Source organism: Ammospiza nelsoni, chromosome 1 (genome assembly GCF_027579445.1).
Source record: "Ammospiza nelsoni isolate bAmmNel1 chromosome 1, bAmmNel1.pri, whole genome shotgun sequence".
Classification (NCBI taxonomy): domain Eukaryota; kingdom Metazoa; phylum Chordata; class Aves; order Passeriformes; family Passerellidae; genus Ammospiza; species Ammospiza nelsoni.
The window spans coordinates 112,156,949-112,171,998 of record NC_080633.1 but is presented as its reverse complement, the minus strand read 5'-3'; the positions used below and the strand labels follow the sequence as shown (position 1 = coordinate 112,171,998).

The 15,050-nt window shown below is 36.9% G+C and overlaps 1 protein-coding gene across 1 annotated transcript in view; it reads left to right on the top strand.

Moving 5' to 3' along the window:
- PRKDC (protein kinase, DNA-activated, catalytic subunit) overlaps window positions 1-15,050 on the top strand; it is an 82,385-nt gene that overhangs the window by 22,733 nt on the left and 44,602 nt on the right. Inside the window, exons 25-40 of the mRNA XM_059480086.1 lie at window positions 483-709; window positions 1,127-1,221; window positions 2,183-2,282; window positions 3,233-3,366; window positions 3,867-4,121; window positions 5,118-5,344; window positions 6,016-6,224; window positions 6,327-6,459; window positions 7,503-7,661; window positions 7,823-8,026; window positions 9,455-9,640; window positions 10,590-10,694; window positions 11,673-11,840; window positions 12,128-12,255; window positions 13,228-13,435; window positions 14,545-14,723. Of these exons, the coding sequence (XP_059336069.1) occupies window positions 483-709; window positions 1,127-1,221; window positions 2,183-2,282; window positions 3,233-3,366; window positions 3,867-4,121; window positions 5,118-5,344; window positions 6,016-6,224; window positions 6,327-6,459; window positions 7,503-7,661; window positions 7,823-8,026; window positions 9,455-9,640; window positions 10,590-10,694; window positions 11,673-11,840; window positions 12,128-12,255; window positions 13,228-13,435; window positions 14,545-14,723 (2,717 nt within the window). The remainder of the gene's footprint in view (window positions 1-482; window positions 710-1,126; window positions 1,222-2,182; window positions 2,283-3,232; window positions 3,367-3,866; window positions 4,122-5,117; window positions 5,345-6,015; window positions 6,225-6,326; window positions 6,460-7,502; window positions 7,662-7,822; window positions 8,027-9,454; window positions 9,641-10,589; window positions 10,695-11,672; window positions 11,841-12,127; window positions 12,256-13,227; window positions 13,436-14,544; window positions 14,724-15,050) is intronic.

The window sequence follows — 15,050 nt, the reverse complement described above, 5'->3', positions numbered from 1 at the left end:
CACGTTCACCATTCATCCCCCTGAATGCCTTTGTGCTGTGCTTAATTTTTTATCAAGTGTCTTTGCCTTCACCAAGTGCAAAAGTTTTGCATTTAAGACTAGCATTTGCACTGAACAGAAGTGGTTGGAGGTAAGGTAGGTCAAGGGGATTGGAGTATTTTTTTTAATAAGAGTCAGTGTTGTCACACCACTTCTTATGTGGAGGAAGCACACCCATCAGAAAATGAAGTGACTTAACCTGATGGCTGAGACAGGAATAGAAAATCCAAATCTTTGAGCTGTAATTCAGCACTGTGAAGGCTAAAAGTTCTGCCCTTCCCTTGGACAGTAGCAATTTTGAACTTTGTTAATTTCTGGTAGGCTGTGAGTACAGTTTTTTAATTTGCAAATAGTGCAATGTAGATAAGCTGCTATAATACTGCACAGAGCCGATGGCAGGGGGTTTCTCATTGTTGAGATGAAATAACCTTGTGTAATTTCAGAGTGGCATAGTGGATCCAGTTGACAGCACTTTGAGGGATTTCTGTGGCCAGTGCATCCGAGAATTCTTGAAATGGTCCATCAAGCAGACAACACCAAAGCAGCAGGAGGAAAGCCCAGCAAACACCAAGTCTCTTTTCAAACGGTTGTACAGCCTTGCTCTTCACCCCAGTGCTTTCAAGAGGCTGGGTGCAGCACTTGCTTTTAACAGTATCTACAGAGAATTTAGGTGAGCAAGCAGAGCTTGAAACAGTAACTAACTTGGCCTAAAGGTTCAATGAGATGAAAAGAGTTACAGCTCAAATAGTCATCCCCTGACACTCATTCTGTTAATGTATATGGTAGCTGGAACATTCTGTTACTCAGATTATTTTTAATAATAATTTTGTTGTTTGGGCTTTCTGTCAGTGTGAAATGTATAAAAATAAATTTTGATCACAGGTTTATAAGATGTTTTTTATCCCTTTTTAGGATGCTCAGCAGATTTCGCTGCTGTTTTTTAAACTGGTTTAGATTTACTCTCTTGTGCAAACACCTTTTGCAGTCTGTCTCTACAGTATTTAATTCAGTGGTTTTTAATTAGGATTTTACATTTAGTGCTTCTTCTATTTATATTTCTCATAAAATGTTTTCCTGTTTTTTAAAGGGAAGAAAATTCTCTGGTGGAGCAGTTTGTATTTGAAACACTGGTTGTTTTTCTGGAAAGCCTGGCTTTAGCCCATACAGATGAAAAGTCATTAGGTGAGCTATAGTTAATTAACAGTGGAATGAAGAAAAAAGTTACCTTGTGGAATCTTGGGTTAACAAAGAAAAATTGTAACTGTAAGAAAATTACATTTGCTTACTTCTGCAACAAAGGAATAATTATTTTTCATTATCAGTAGAGAGCTAGTTAGGAACTCTTATAGTCAATTCCTTGCAGTGTATAAAGGTGGTATATATGTATAATCAAGTGTATTTTGAGCCTAGGAGAAGGAACCTCTTCATATTTACGATGACTTACACTTTTGTAATAACACTAAAAATGCTGGTGGTGCTTCAGATTTGAGTTGTAGTTTTGCAGTTACATGGTGTAAAAAAATGTCGCTTGGTGAGAATCAGTCTATTCTTCTATAACAAATAAATGCTCCAAAAATAGTAATTTTCATATATTCTATGGAATATTTCCACTCGTTTGTGATACCCTTTCCTCATTGTCTTGTCATTCTTTACAACAGTATGTAGGTGTGTGAAGAGCCTGTGACCTCTTTCACAGTACTAATGACTCTTCAGTAAATCTACTTTTCTATCCTTTTTTTCCATGCTCTTTCATCAATTAATAGGAATTAGAACAGAAAGCCAAAAGTTGGTGTAACAAAACTTAATTTCTTTCAGAGGAAGAGTTCAGGACATGGTAGAAATGTCCCCAGAAGAGTTTCTCACATGGAAAAATTTCAGTTTCTCTAAGCATGATCACAGAAAGTAGAATGCACAGTTTTATACCAAAAGCCTCAGGCTTGGCTCAGGCCAGGTTGGCCTGTCTGGTGTTTTGTGATGTCATTCTGCACCTTAGAAAAACTCACTGTAGAAGCACAGAGTAGTGGAGCTGGCAAACATTATCATCTGTATAAGTCTCTTGCACCATCTCTACAGTGCTATCTCAATTAGTTTAATCAAATTACTGGCAATTTTTTAAGAAATGTCAATTCCCTGTCTCCAACAGGTACTGCCCAGCAGTGCTGTGATGCTATTAACCACCTGAAGCGCATAATCAAGCATAAAGCACCTTCTCTGAACAAGGAGGGAAAACGGCGGGTACCACGGTCAGCTATTTGCATTTATTTCCATATGGCATTTTAATAAACTTGACCAGTAGTTCCATTAAATGCTTGGGATTCTGAATGAGAATTGCATCCTATGACAACTGCTGATACAGACCTCCTGATGTTGTCTGTTGAACCACTGGTGGGAAAACACTGGACATAACATGAGAGTAGCATATAAAGAATCATAACATGATTCTTTATTCTAGCGTGGTGAACTTGATTTAGTTTAGCAAAAAGAGGCAGAAGAGAAGTGCATGTTTGCCTCACAGCAGTGCATATAATAACATTAGCAGTGATGCTACAAAGCACTTGGAGGAAACTCCTCCAAAGCCTTTCTTACTGTTGTGAAATGTCAGCAGAAGCAGGACAAGCTGCAACAGGGTGATCAGCAGTTAAAGTAGGGAAGCAAAAAAGGTAAAACAAGCAAAAATTGATTCAGTATCAGGATGCATAATGCTCTGAGTCACCTAGCTGACCCTTATGTATCAGGAGATTGGACTAGAGACCTCCTTAGTTGCCTTTTTACCCAAATTATGATGTGATCTTAAAGAAACTGACAAGTGGAGTTTAGATTTGGGTCACTGGTGTGGCATTTGCTAAGTTATGAGACGTGTTGATTATGGGGATGGAGGAAAACTGTTCAGGCATATCTAAACCTTATTCATAGTTTTTCCTCTGTGAGTTTACAAAGAGAAGGGGAGATACCTGCTTCTACATTTAAAATTGTTTTCCACAAGGACTATGCCAAGTAGAGTGAGGAGAAGAGAAAGCAGTGCCAGACATGATGGTAGAAGAGCTCTTCCAGGTAGTGCAGATTGGTGGTGGCTCAACAGATAAAAGGGATTCATAGTGCTCATGGAGCATTTTGATTGTTTTCAACTAAGAGACTATTATTGCTTCTTGGTAGATGGCAAGAGGAACTGTTAACCCCTAATGTTTTTGTGCAGGGGATTCCCAGCTACTAAGGCTGTGTGTCTTCAGGACGTTGTTATGTGGCTCTTAGTGCAGTGTGGACGACCTCAGACAGACTGCCGGCATAAAGCCATGGAGCTCTTCTATGAATTTGTTCCTTTGTTACCAGGTATTTTAAGTCACAGTGCACTCTTATCTTTGCTTTCTGTACTCTGTGCATGCCCTCCCTCTGTCTTTTCTATGCAAGGTAGTAATTACAAGTAAATATCTTTTCACTCAGCATTGTTAAATAGAAACACAGTTGTTGCTTATATTGCAAATTTGGTACTGTGGGAATCTCAGAGTCTGCAGGATGTTTTTGGGCACAGAGGAGGCTTTTAGTGCAGACTTACTTCCAGGCCCAAAGCTGCTGTTGTGTATCCAGCTAAAAAAAGCTCAATTTATTGATGGGGAACTATGAATGTCTTAAAAATTGAACTCCTTCTTATGGAAGGAAGAGAAATGTGGGAATTTTAAGAATGTGACCAAGGCTAAACCAGAATCAATACCTTCTCTGCTAGAAGACCCAGTTTAAATCACAAAGTTGTTAGTTCATTTGCCTCTAGCTGCTTGCTAGTTTGAAATGTGTTTTTCCTAGAAAATTTATATTTCTGTTTCTATTTCTGTCAGGAAACAAGTCTCCATCTTCTTGGCTGGCTGATACTCTAAAAAACAGTGGTGTTTCTTTCCTCATTAACAAATTTGAAGGAGGTGGCACTGATGCCCAAAGTCCATCTGGGATCCTTTCTCAGCCAACTCTCCATGGCATGCAGGAACCCTTCAGTTTACAGGCTGTCATGCAGTGGATGGACATGTTCTTAGCAGCACTGGATTGCTACAATACATTCTTTGAGCTGCAGATGATCAAACCTGATGAAGTACTGGGTGAGTGATTAACTGTTGCATTAGGCTCATTTGTGTGTGTTACATAAAGCCCATCTAAGGTGAGTTCTTAACTTGGAATTTAAGCTCTTTTCTCAAATGTAGGAGAGACAATTTTGCAAACTCTCCCAAAGTTTTTCAGTGACAGTTGTAATGGGATGGGGGTTTTTTATGAAGTACTATGTATCTTAAAATGTTTCCTTTTAGCCCTAGAAATATATCTTTGCATTTCTTAGTCATCCACTTACCAGCAACTCCTTTTACTCTATCTCATCTTCAAAAATTATTCTGTACAGCTAATTTCCCACTGCACAGAAAAGCAAGAGGTTTTTATAATATTTTTCTTGAAATCCTTCTAAAGCTTTTTACCTACTGTTTATTAATATCTGGAGGAAGCTATCAGAAAACAATGAAAGAAGGCACCTTTTCACTTCAAGTCCCATACATGTTACCTTGTTTCATTTCCTGATGCATCAACTACATCAGGTCTAAAAGCTGCATTTGAATTTTGGTCAGGTAAAATAACAACACCTTGTGTAGCCACTGGGTCTCTTTCTCTTTCAATTATTCTTGCAAGCTTAAACAAAATGTTTTTGTTCAGCCATAGTACAGATTCATAGTCTTGTACAAGTTTCAGGTGGTCTGTCTGTTCTGTCTGTCAGTGTTAGGTCTGTCTTGATTTAAAACAATATGTCGGAAGCAGCTAGCATAGGGCTAAGTCATTCAAAACTAGGGATTTAAAATTTTTATCTCTTTTATTACATAAGCCTAAATCATCATCATTGTTCATAAGTGGTTAGTGGTTAGTTTCTGGAGTTATCACTAAGTACAATGCTGTCCTGCTATTCTATTGCCCAGCATGGTAATGTTTAGAACAAGCAGAGAGCTTTCAGAAAACACTGGTGTGAGATGTGCCTCTTTCTGTTTGTCATCTCAGTTTGACTGTTTTCTTCCAAGCATGAAACAATAATCATTTCAACTTAGTGTAATTCTTTCTAGGTGCAAATGAAAGCTCCTTGTTCTTGAAGGCTGTGCAGTTCTTCCTGGACACTATTGCTTTGCATGATATCCATGCAGCAGAGCAGTGCTTTGATAGCAGTTCCAAAGGCAGCATGTTCAGTCCTCAGGAGAGGGACAAGTACAACTACAGCAAGTGCACCATTATAGTCCGGATCTTGGAGTTTGTCACTGTCATCCTGGAAATGTGCCAGCAGGATTTCTGGAAGGTAGGCTCTGAAATCTGTAGTGAATAAAAGATACAAATTTTCTATGTAGTTACATGTACATGTTCTGTATATGGAGTACTTGCAGTGAATATTTCCTGTATGATTCCTGATTGCATTAAATGTGTGGAGGTGGTAGCTGCTTAAAAGGCAGAAAGAATTGACACAATCTGCCTTTCTTGAATTCAGTATAAATATTCAGGTTTCTCTATTTGCCTTTATTTATCTCTCTATTGGTCTATTTGATGCAATATAAGCCATATTTAACTATGTAAAGCATAATACTTACGAGTCTCTTAGGAAATGTACACCTCCAAGTTTAGGTCTGAGACTGTGATTGTCTCATCAGCAAATCTCTGATAGTGTGTACAGAGATGTACATCAGAATTTACAGGTATATAGTCAAGACTGAAACACGCCTATGTGGTTTAAAAGATCTAAGTTGCAGTTTGGTGGGATAGCAAATATCCTGTGTCTATGTTTATAGATACCTAATTTCTCTGCATTGGCCTAAGTGAAAGTTTGACATTTCAATAGAGAAAATCAGCCTGAATAGGGACTGTTTCATGTTTGCTTTCATTTGAGATAGGATTAATGGTAGATTATTAAGAATTAAATAGAGAAATCTGAATGATTTTTTCACGTCTTTATGTTTAATTTTTTTTTCTTTCTAGCTGCTTGAGAAGGAACTGCTAAATGCAAGCTTTATAGAGCTTGTGGTGATGACAGTGTGTGATCCATCACACATAGGCTTTAACACAGCTGATGTGCAAGTCATGAAAAACCTCCCAGATATCTCAGTAAGACTCATGAAAGCTCTGATGAAATCTCCCTATCAGGAATCTTTGAAATTGTGCTTAAAAAAAAGAATCACACCACAGAGGTAAGTAGGGGCTTTCTGGTAAGCATGACCTCACCATGGAAAGTGAATAATGTTGTCTGTGGGTGCACTGATGTAACATTATTGCTTCTCTTTCCCCTCTAGCCTTGAGGACCTTTGTTCTGTTGATCTGTTTAATTCAGAGGCACGTTTGGATCAAGTTAGGTTTGATGCTGTCCTTTCTGCCTGTAAGCAGCTACAGAAATCTGGCCTGCTTCATTCTGTTCTTCATGGTCAGGTAATTATTAATACAGAAGATAAGAGTAAACATTTGTACATTGTAAAGAGCTTTTCCTGTGTAAAAAACCAGGATAAAAACAGAGAACAGATCAGATACTGCTTAAAATGAGATCAACAGTGAAGAGCTAGTGTTGAATGGGATCAAAAAAAAAGAAGTTTTATGGTTAATCTACAAATCTGAGTAGCACAATACTGAAGCTTGAACAACCTTTATAATTGTCTTTCTGTGTTTGGCTCCAGACTCTGAAAATCAGAATGTAGATTCTCTAACTTCCTTTAAGTGAGCTTCACAGAACTGAAAGCTCAAAAAATCAGAATTAACAATCCTATAAAGGAGGCATTTTTTAACAACTTTTACACAGAGACCATTCAAAGTGATGAGGGAAATTAAAAAAGGAATATTTCCTGACTGATCAGAAGCAATATAGTAGGTCTGAGTTGCAGGAAAACAGGATAGAGACCCCTGAAGTGTAAGGATGTAGACTGTATTACTCAAATTCCTTCCACTAAGTTTCTGATTGTAGTAAATCTCTACTTTGGGCAGTTGAAGGAACAGGTTGTGCAAAAGCCACGAAGACTGAGAATTTGTGAATGAGGCTGTAACAGGGCTGAACAAAGCTAACAAGTAACAAAGTACTTAATTTCTGTGTGCTATCCATTCTCTGTATCAACAAAATTAGACTTGTGGTTGCCTTATATTGATAATCAAGGAGCTGCATGGTTTACCATTTGTGTCACTCCCATATCCTGACTTAGATATTCATTTTACTTCTGTAGGCAAGTAAGTCCGAAAAGGTGGAGGAGGATCAGAATATTTGGAGCAGTGTCAAGTTACTTTTAGTTTCTTCTGAACTTTGTACACAATAGGGTTGTCTCATTTAAAATCTCATCCCTGAGTTAGGAAGGTGTCTTGTCATTGTATAGTTGCATTGCTTTATAAGGAAATTATCTGAAATTCAAGTGTTTTAATTAACAATACAGATGGATTGGAAGCCTTTTGTCAGCTTTTATTGATTGTCACTTCTTTGCTGGTTTCCATAGGATGAAAGGTCTCATTTCTCAGTTGGCTCCAAGCTTCTTTCAGTTGTTTATAAAGGCATTGCACCTGGGGGTGAAAGGATCTCTCTTCCATGCTTAGACATCAGCAGGAAGCGATTAGCTGACAGTCTTCTGCAGCTGGCCTTTGCTATTGATGAGCAGGTAGGATGTGGTTCTCCAGTTACAATGCTTAAAATAAAATAAAAAAAATTTAAAAGTTTGGGGTGGGAACTTGGAAAAAAAATCATATGCTCTTCTAAGAAATTTCAAAGTGAAATGTGATGTCCTTAAAATAACTCTTGTCTCTATATCTTTATTTTCAGTGTGAGGAACTAGTAAGTCTGCTGTTGAACACAGTAGTGTTAGCTGTGCCACTGTCAGGAGCATCACAGAACCAACTGATGAATTTCTCTCATGGACAGTATTTCTACAGCCTGTTCTCAGAAACCATCAATCAACATCTACTGAAAAACCTGGATGTGATCATAGTTGGTCTTATGAAATCATCTGTCAGCAATCCTCAAATGGTATTGGGCTTACTCTTTAAAAGGACAAAAGGGAATACTCAATAAAAGTAACAATTTTATTATTGTCTTTAGAAGTGGAGTATGTAGTAGGGGAAAAAGTGTATTGGATTAAAGTTCAACAGCATTAAAAGTTTTTTGTTTGAGTTTCAGGGCTTTTTTGTCTTGACCTACTGGTGCTACTGTCATGATCTTTGGCAACCTAACGTTACTCTATGATCTCAGATCAAACTGAGTGGAAAGTGCTTACCTATTACCTGTCCTGAGATCTATGTATTTCAGGATGTGTTTGCATAGTACGTCAAATCAAAAATGTCCTTTCAAAGGAGGGATCCACCTACTGTGCTTTTTTTTGCATTGCAGAATGGTCCCGGAGCATGTGACTTGGATTTGTTTTGGATAAAACTGAACTGAAAAACAAACTCCAACTGTTTATGGGTATTTAGTTCACAGTACTAGGGTAGAGCTAGATCAGAGTATTAAAAAGAGAGACATACAGACACACAACCTTCCTGAGCTGAAATAAATATGAGGTATTTTGTCATGTTCTCAGTCTCAGCACTGCTTGTTTGGCTGAACAGACTTCTTCCTGCTTGTCTACAGCATTTGTAGAACTCAGTGCCATGAAGGAAACAGAAGTGAGAAGTCTTCCTTCAGTGCTTCTGACAAGCAGAAAGGTCAAAAAGATCAAAACTCTGTTTTTCTTTTCAATTGAAAAGATGCTCAGCAAAGTAGAATCATCCTTTAAAAATAATTAACTCATTTATAATCCAAAATGTTATGCTTGGACGTGCTGCATCCAAGTAGTAGTTTAAAAGACTTGGAGCATCATTTTTGGTGATACCAAAAATTGTTTAGTTAGACTGTAGAGGAATGTGAATGTTTTAATAAGCTGTTTCTGGTGATGATTATCTAGTGCTTCCTGTGATGAGCATGCTGCAATACTTTAATTTTTTTAAGTGCATCTGATAGATGATAGTGACTATTAGTTTTCGAAGAAAAGAGATTTCAAACATACTTAGTTCACATGTGCTTTGTAAGGGTTATTTTTCTTTTCAAAATGGATGTGAGTAAGTTAGCATGTGTGCTATTTTTCAACTTCACTCTAACTAAAATTAGCAAGTATTGATCTTTATTTTGGATTATCATTTATTTCTCCATATATACACAAAAGGCATCGGAACTAATTGCTGCATTGTACTCTGACACAGGAGTAAATTGGAGAGATGTCTTTTTTTTTTTTTTTTGAGAAGGGTGGGCTTTTAATTTCCTGCAGAGAACTTTCCTCTGCATCCTTTTGAGATTTAGATCTAGCATTGATTTGTGATGCTTCTTTTTTATGAGTGTCCATACCACTGATGTGATTCTATCATCCTTTAATTTGGGGTGCAATTGGGGTGCAAGAATCTTACCTGTTGCTCTTCCTTGCAGGTGGGGAGCATTTTGAATGGCATGCTAGATCAGAGCTTTAGGGACCGTGCTGTGCGCAAGCAGCAGGGAGCAAAACTGGTGACAGCTGTGCTAAGAAACTGGGAGAAACTGGACAGCTGGTGGGCCAAAGGTTCATCTGCTGAGAGCAAAATGGCACTCCTGACCCTGCTGGCAAAGGTTCTGCAGGTATGTACTGTTTGAACATACTGAACATACATGTAGTGTTTGAATATTGTGAACTTCAGGTAACCTTTCTGGTTCTGTGGGGATTGCATCGTGTTTTCAAGAAATGCTGTTCAGATCAAATGTTTGATGTTTGGGGGAAAAAAAGAAAAAAGGGAGAAGTTGGGCATTGTTAGAATCTGGGTGTTTTTATTAGCAAAGTACAAAAAAATTTGGGGCCGGTGGAAATTACTAGATACTGCTCTTCTTCCCCCTACCACCTTTTTTATTTTTTCAATTGTTCTCATGTTTTAGGTGCCTGTTTTCCTTTTGGAGAACGGGTACAAGTACAGAGAGTGAGCTCTGAGTAGCCTCTGGTAGCATTCTTTGTTATGTTGGCATCCAGAAAATCACAGTGGAGGAATTCTACCCATATTAACAAACTGCAGAATTATCTTTACTTTACACACTTAATTTCTGTGACACTGAGATTTTGGTCTGGGTTTTTTTTCTCTATTTTGGAAACATAATTTTCTACTTGTCCTTTTGAGATTTGTAGGCACTTATAAAAAGTAGTTGTACACAAATACACTCAAAGATAACTGTTGAGCATAACTTTTATTTTTTATAATTTTTTATTTGAAACTTGAATTATTGTAAAGGGATGTTTTAGGACACAGAATGTGAACTCTACTGCTGGATTAGCTAGTACTGACATGGCCAGTAGGAAATTTGGCTTTCAGAAGTGGATTCATATTTTTATGAGTTGAAAAATACCCAACATGATTTTGTTTGTACTGTGTAGGAGCTTTTATAGTTCTTTTAAAACCAAAATCACTCTGTATGTGCTGTTAATTCAGTGTATTTTTGGAAATAAATAATTGTGTAGCTTAGGGGCTTTTTATTACACTTTAATACAAATCTCTTTAACTACTTAAAAAAAAAAAATTAATTTTTTTTTCTGTCTTTCCAGATAGACTCTTCAGTTTCTTTCAATACCAATCATGAAGCATTTACAGCTGTTTTTAATACCTATACCAATCTACTTACTGATCAGAATTTAGGCTTAAATCTTAAGGTAAATTGCTCACTTCAGCAGCTTCCCTGCCCTCCCCAAATTACAATGTTAGTTGTTCATAGAATTCTCTGTTATTTGGCTTAATTTTTATCATGGACTTCTGGGTTTTTAGTCTTCTGTTCAACATCCTAGAACTTGTAAATCATCCTTTTTGTTCTTCAGACAGAAGATACTATCATAGATGCCATGCTTTGGTTTAAGGTGCTTTTTTTTCCCCTTACTCAGAAGAAAGGAATGTAAATTTTGGAGAAAAAAAATAGCATCAGTTGCAAGTTATCTTGAACTCCCAAGTGTCCATTTGAGAAATGACAGCTAAACAGGGTTTTAGCAAGGAGTGGGCATTTCCTACAGGTCAAATGATGAACATTTGTCACGATTTTTATGTCCATGTCTGTCCCTTAGTACTGGTACTAATGGAGTAGCTGCTGTATGCAGCTTGGTCAGGAGAGGGAGATAAAGTACTGCAGACTGAAAGGGGGAGTTATAAAAGATGCTGGTTGGACAAGAGTAATAAAAAATTTGGTACTCATGGAAGTTTTGTGGAGTTGCTTCTCAGCCAGCCTGCCTTTAATTAGGCAGAGTTTTGTACTTTCCTATTCAAAATAAATAAAGTTTGGGATTTTGCTTTAGCTACAAGGTGATGCATGCAATCAATGACTTGTGTGAGAATGAATGCTCGCTTAAAAGAACAATGAGATATTATTCATAGCCATGTCAGCCATGAGGTATTAATTAGCTTTAACTCTTACCCAGCAGTGACATGAGAGTTAAAAGCTGTTTTTCTGATCCGGAAGCTGGAAAGAAAAGCAACTACGTAACCTATTTTTATTAGTACACTGAGCCATTGAATCAACAAGAACAGCCACTGCTGCTGTTTTGTGGTCCTAATCAGCTGGCTTCATAGTTAAAAAATAACTTACTTTTTAGTGTGAAACTGTCTCTTTTTTATGTTTTGTTTTTTTGGTTTTTTTTCTTCAGGGCCAAGCAGTGATAATTCTCCCGTTCTTCACTAATTTGACAGGAGAAAAGCTTAATGACCTTAAGAATGCTCTGGATCAACTTGTAGCTTTCAATTTTCCCATGAGCTCTGATGAGTTTCCCAAAGGAACCTTGAAGCACAATAACTATGTAGACTGCACTAAGAAGGTCAGTATTTTTAATGAGTACATAATTAGAAGCCAAAGTGAACTGTGTCTGGAAACTGTTTCATAGGATCTGGAATTAAAGAGAGAGATTTTTGGTTCACATGAGGAGATCAGCTTTTGTATTTCTGGTTTATGTCTTTATCCAGAAATTAAATCTACAGAAGCACATTAAATAAGCCCATACTTCTGTACATCTGCTTCTGATCAGTATTTAAAAATAATTACATCATTAGATTGAATTATTTGATCCACTGTGGCTATTCATGTGACATGTTGCTGCTTCTTCAGTTTTTAGATGCATTAGAATTGTCTCAGAGTCCAATGTTGTTGCAACTCATGACAGAAATCCTCTGTAGGGACCACAGGCATTTCATGGAGGACTTATTTCAAGCCAGCTTCAAAAGAATTTCCAGAAGGTGGGTTTAGTCCACTGGATTTTGTGCTTGTTGTCATTGAATTTTTGCTGAAGCAAATGTGCTTCTTGTATTTTATTGTCCTTATAATAGTAATGATTTACACTATAAAGTTTTATGTCATAGTTTTAATTCAGATTTTGCTTTTGTCTTTACATTTTCAAAGTTTTTCCAAGTGTGAACAAGTAACATCCGTTTCCAGATTACACTTCCAGTGCTTGTGCAAATTTGGAAAGCCTTCTGTAAATAAGCTTGTCCTGAGATAATCCAGTTGAAAATAGTACTTGTTTGTTGTATATTTGCTATCCCTATAACCACATGATCACTTAAGTTGATAGTAAATTAATTTGTTCAACCTCTTTGAAAATACATCAATGCACTTATTTAATTGAATAATTCCAAGGTGGTAAAATGTAGACTTAAACATGCTCTGTCCACAGAAGAGGTATTCAGTATCTCTTCCAAAACAAACATTCGAATTTTGATGGGCTGTTGAGTAGTGACTATAGTGGAGCATGTAATTTCCTGGACAAAGTCATTTATTTTATGATCATATCCCATTTTTGAAATTTTTGCTTTAATAAAATTATTCAAAATAGCAGATCATCTAGTACTGGAACACTTGATAGCCACACTTCTTTTTTTCCTTATGGTTTTCCTACATTTCTCACATATACAGGATAATTTTTTTTTTAGGTTCAGTAAAAAGGAACTGAGAAAGTCAATGTTTGCTTTAGGATTAAATTATTAAAGATACACAAATAAGTTTGCCATCTCTTGCAGACTAAGAAGCAGAGGTGGGCTTTTTTGAGGGCTGCATAATATTTGATAGTTCAACCAAGATCTTGAATGTCTTGTAGGATAACCCAAGAGGGCATGAATGCAGTCTTTAAAAAATCTAAATGTCCTAAGGGTGTGAGACATAAGTGAAGTCTGGTGAAACAGTTTCCATCTTGAGATTTCCATCTTGTTTAGGAGCCCCACTGACAAGCAAGTGCTACTGTTGGACACTGTTCACAAAATGTTCCGAAGCGAGGAACTCCTTTCAAATGCTGCTCGCCAAGCGTTTGTGGATCGCTCCCTCCTCACTCTCCTGTGGCACTGCAGCTTGGATGCACTGAGAGTATTCTTTGGCAAGATTATAGTAGAGGCTATGGATACACTTAATTCCAGGTTTACAAAGGTATGAATTACTTTATTTTTTTTTTATTTAGGGTTAGGGAATTCTAAGAAAGTGTTGATGTTGGTATGTATTTTGCTGAGCTTTGAATGAAGCACTGATAAAAAACTAATTTATTTGATTTCTAGTTTTCTGTATCCTGGAACAGTTATAGAATTTGATTACTGATAAACTTTTATTTATTCCCCAACACACTGTTCCTTTGGAATTAATGCTTGTTTGCATATCTACTGTGGATAAAAATTGAAGTTGGAATGTTATATGTATATATCTGAAGGGGTTTGTCAAAAGGAAAAGTCCATTGTAACATTGAAATATAAAAGCTGTGTAAAATTATAGCCTGTTACTACATTGTGGGAGAGATTTTCAACCTCCATAATGGAAGCTCTGAAATTAAGTACATTACTTCTAGAGAAAGAAATACACATGTAATCATTGCAAAGGTCCTTCAGCAAGGGATTAGGAGCACAGATCTTCCTTTCTTTAGTTACAGCCTTTCTTCCAATTTAAGAGTATAAAAAAGATCATTGCAGGCATGATCTGTTGCCAGTCAAGGTGTCTCCTCTTGCTGTAGTTCTTCAGTCCCATGGTTTTGCTGGTGCAGATGTTCACAGGCAGCAGGATGAGCAAGATGATGAAATCACCAAAGTTTAGGTATAGCTGTTGAAACAAAATGCTAAAACTAAGATCTATGTAGAGTCACTCACACCATGTTCCTTTTGCTGTAAATGTTGGCACCAAAATGAGGTGTATAAAGAAACTCATGAATGACACCAAGGATGATGGCAGTGTGTGTTTTGCTTACATGTGTCATCATCAGGCTGAACTGTCACTTGGTACTCTGCTTATTTTCCTCCAGTATCCTTATAATAATTTAGGCCAGTTGTAGTAAAGAGAGCTCACCAGACAAGTATGGGTCAACCAGCTTTAGTAACTGCACTACACAGGAACTCAGAATCTGTCAGTCTTTTATTATCATCAGCTCTTTTCTCTGTTTTAGAAGGTAGAAGTAAGCTGAAGGCTGTCTATGAAATTTAAAGCAACTGTGGAACTATTTAGAAAGGACAAGAGTCAGGAAATTTCCTTCTGAGATTCTGCTTCTTTGTTTCTAGTCCCATGAACATAGTTTTGATACACAAGTTACCAAGAAAATGGGGTATTACAAGCTGCTAGAGGTGATGTATGTGCGTCTTTCAAGAGAGGAAGTTTATTCCAAGGACTCTAAAATTAACCAAGCTTACCGTGGCTCCATGAGTGTAGAAGGGAATGAACTTACCAAGACACTAATAAAGTAAGACCATAGTTTATTTTATTTACTTGATATTTCTGATGAAGTTTTGACCAAATATGCTTTTTTAAGTAGGCCATATGAAGCAAAAGATGGTTTTGTTCAAGGGTAAATATAATCTCTTACATAGCTTTTGATTTTAAATTAAATACACAATCTTGAGTTTGATAGAATTATCTGTAGTGTAAATCCTGTGTTACAATAACCTTTGCCTCCTGCTTTTGTACTTTTTTTAAAATTTGTTAAGCTTGTACATTCATTTTAACTTTTCAGTATGTTTCTTAGCCTTTAATTTGGGTTTTCACAACTTCAGTTTCAGTATACTCACAC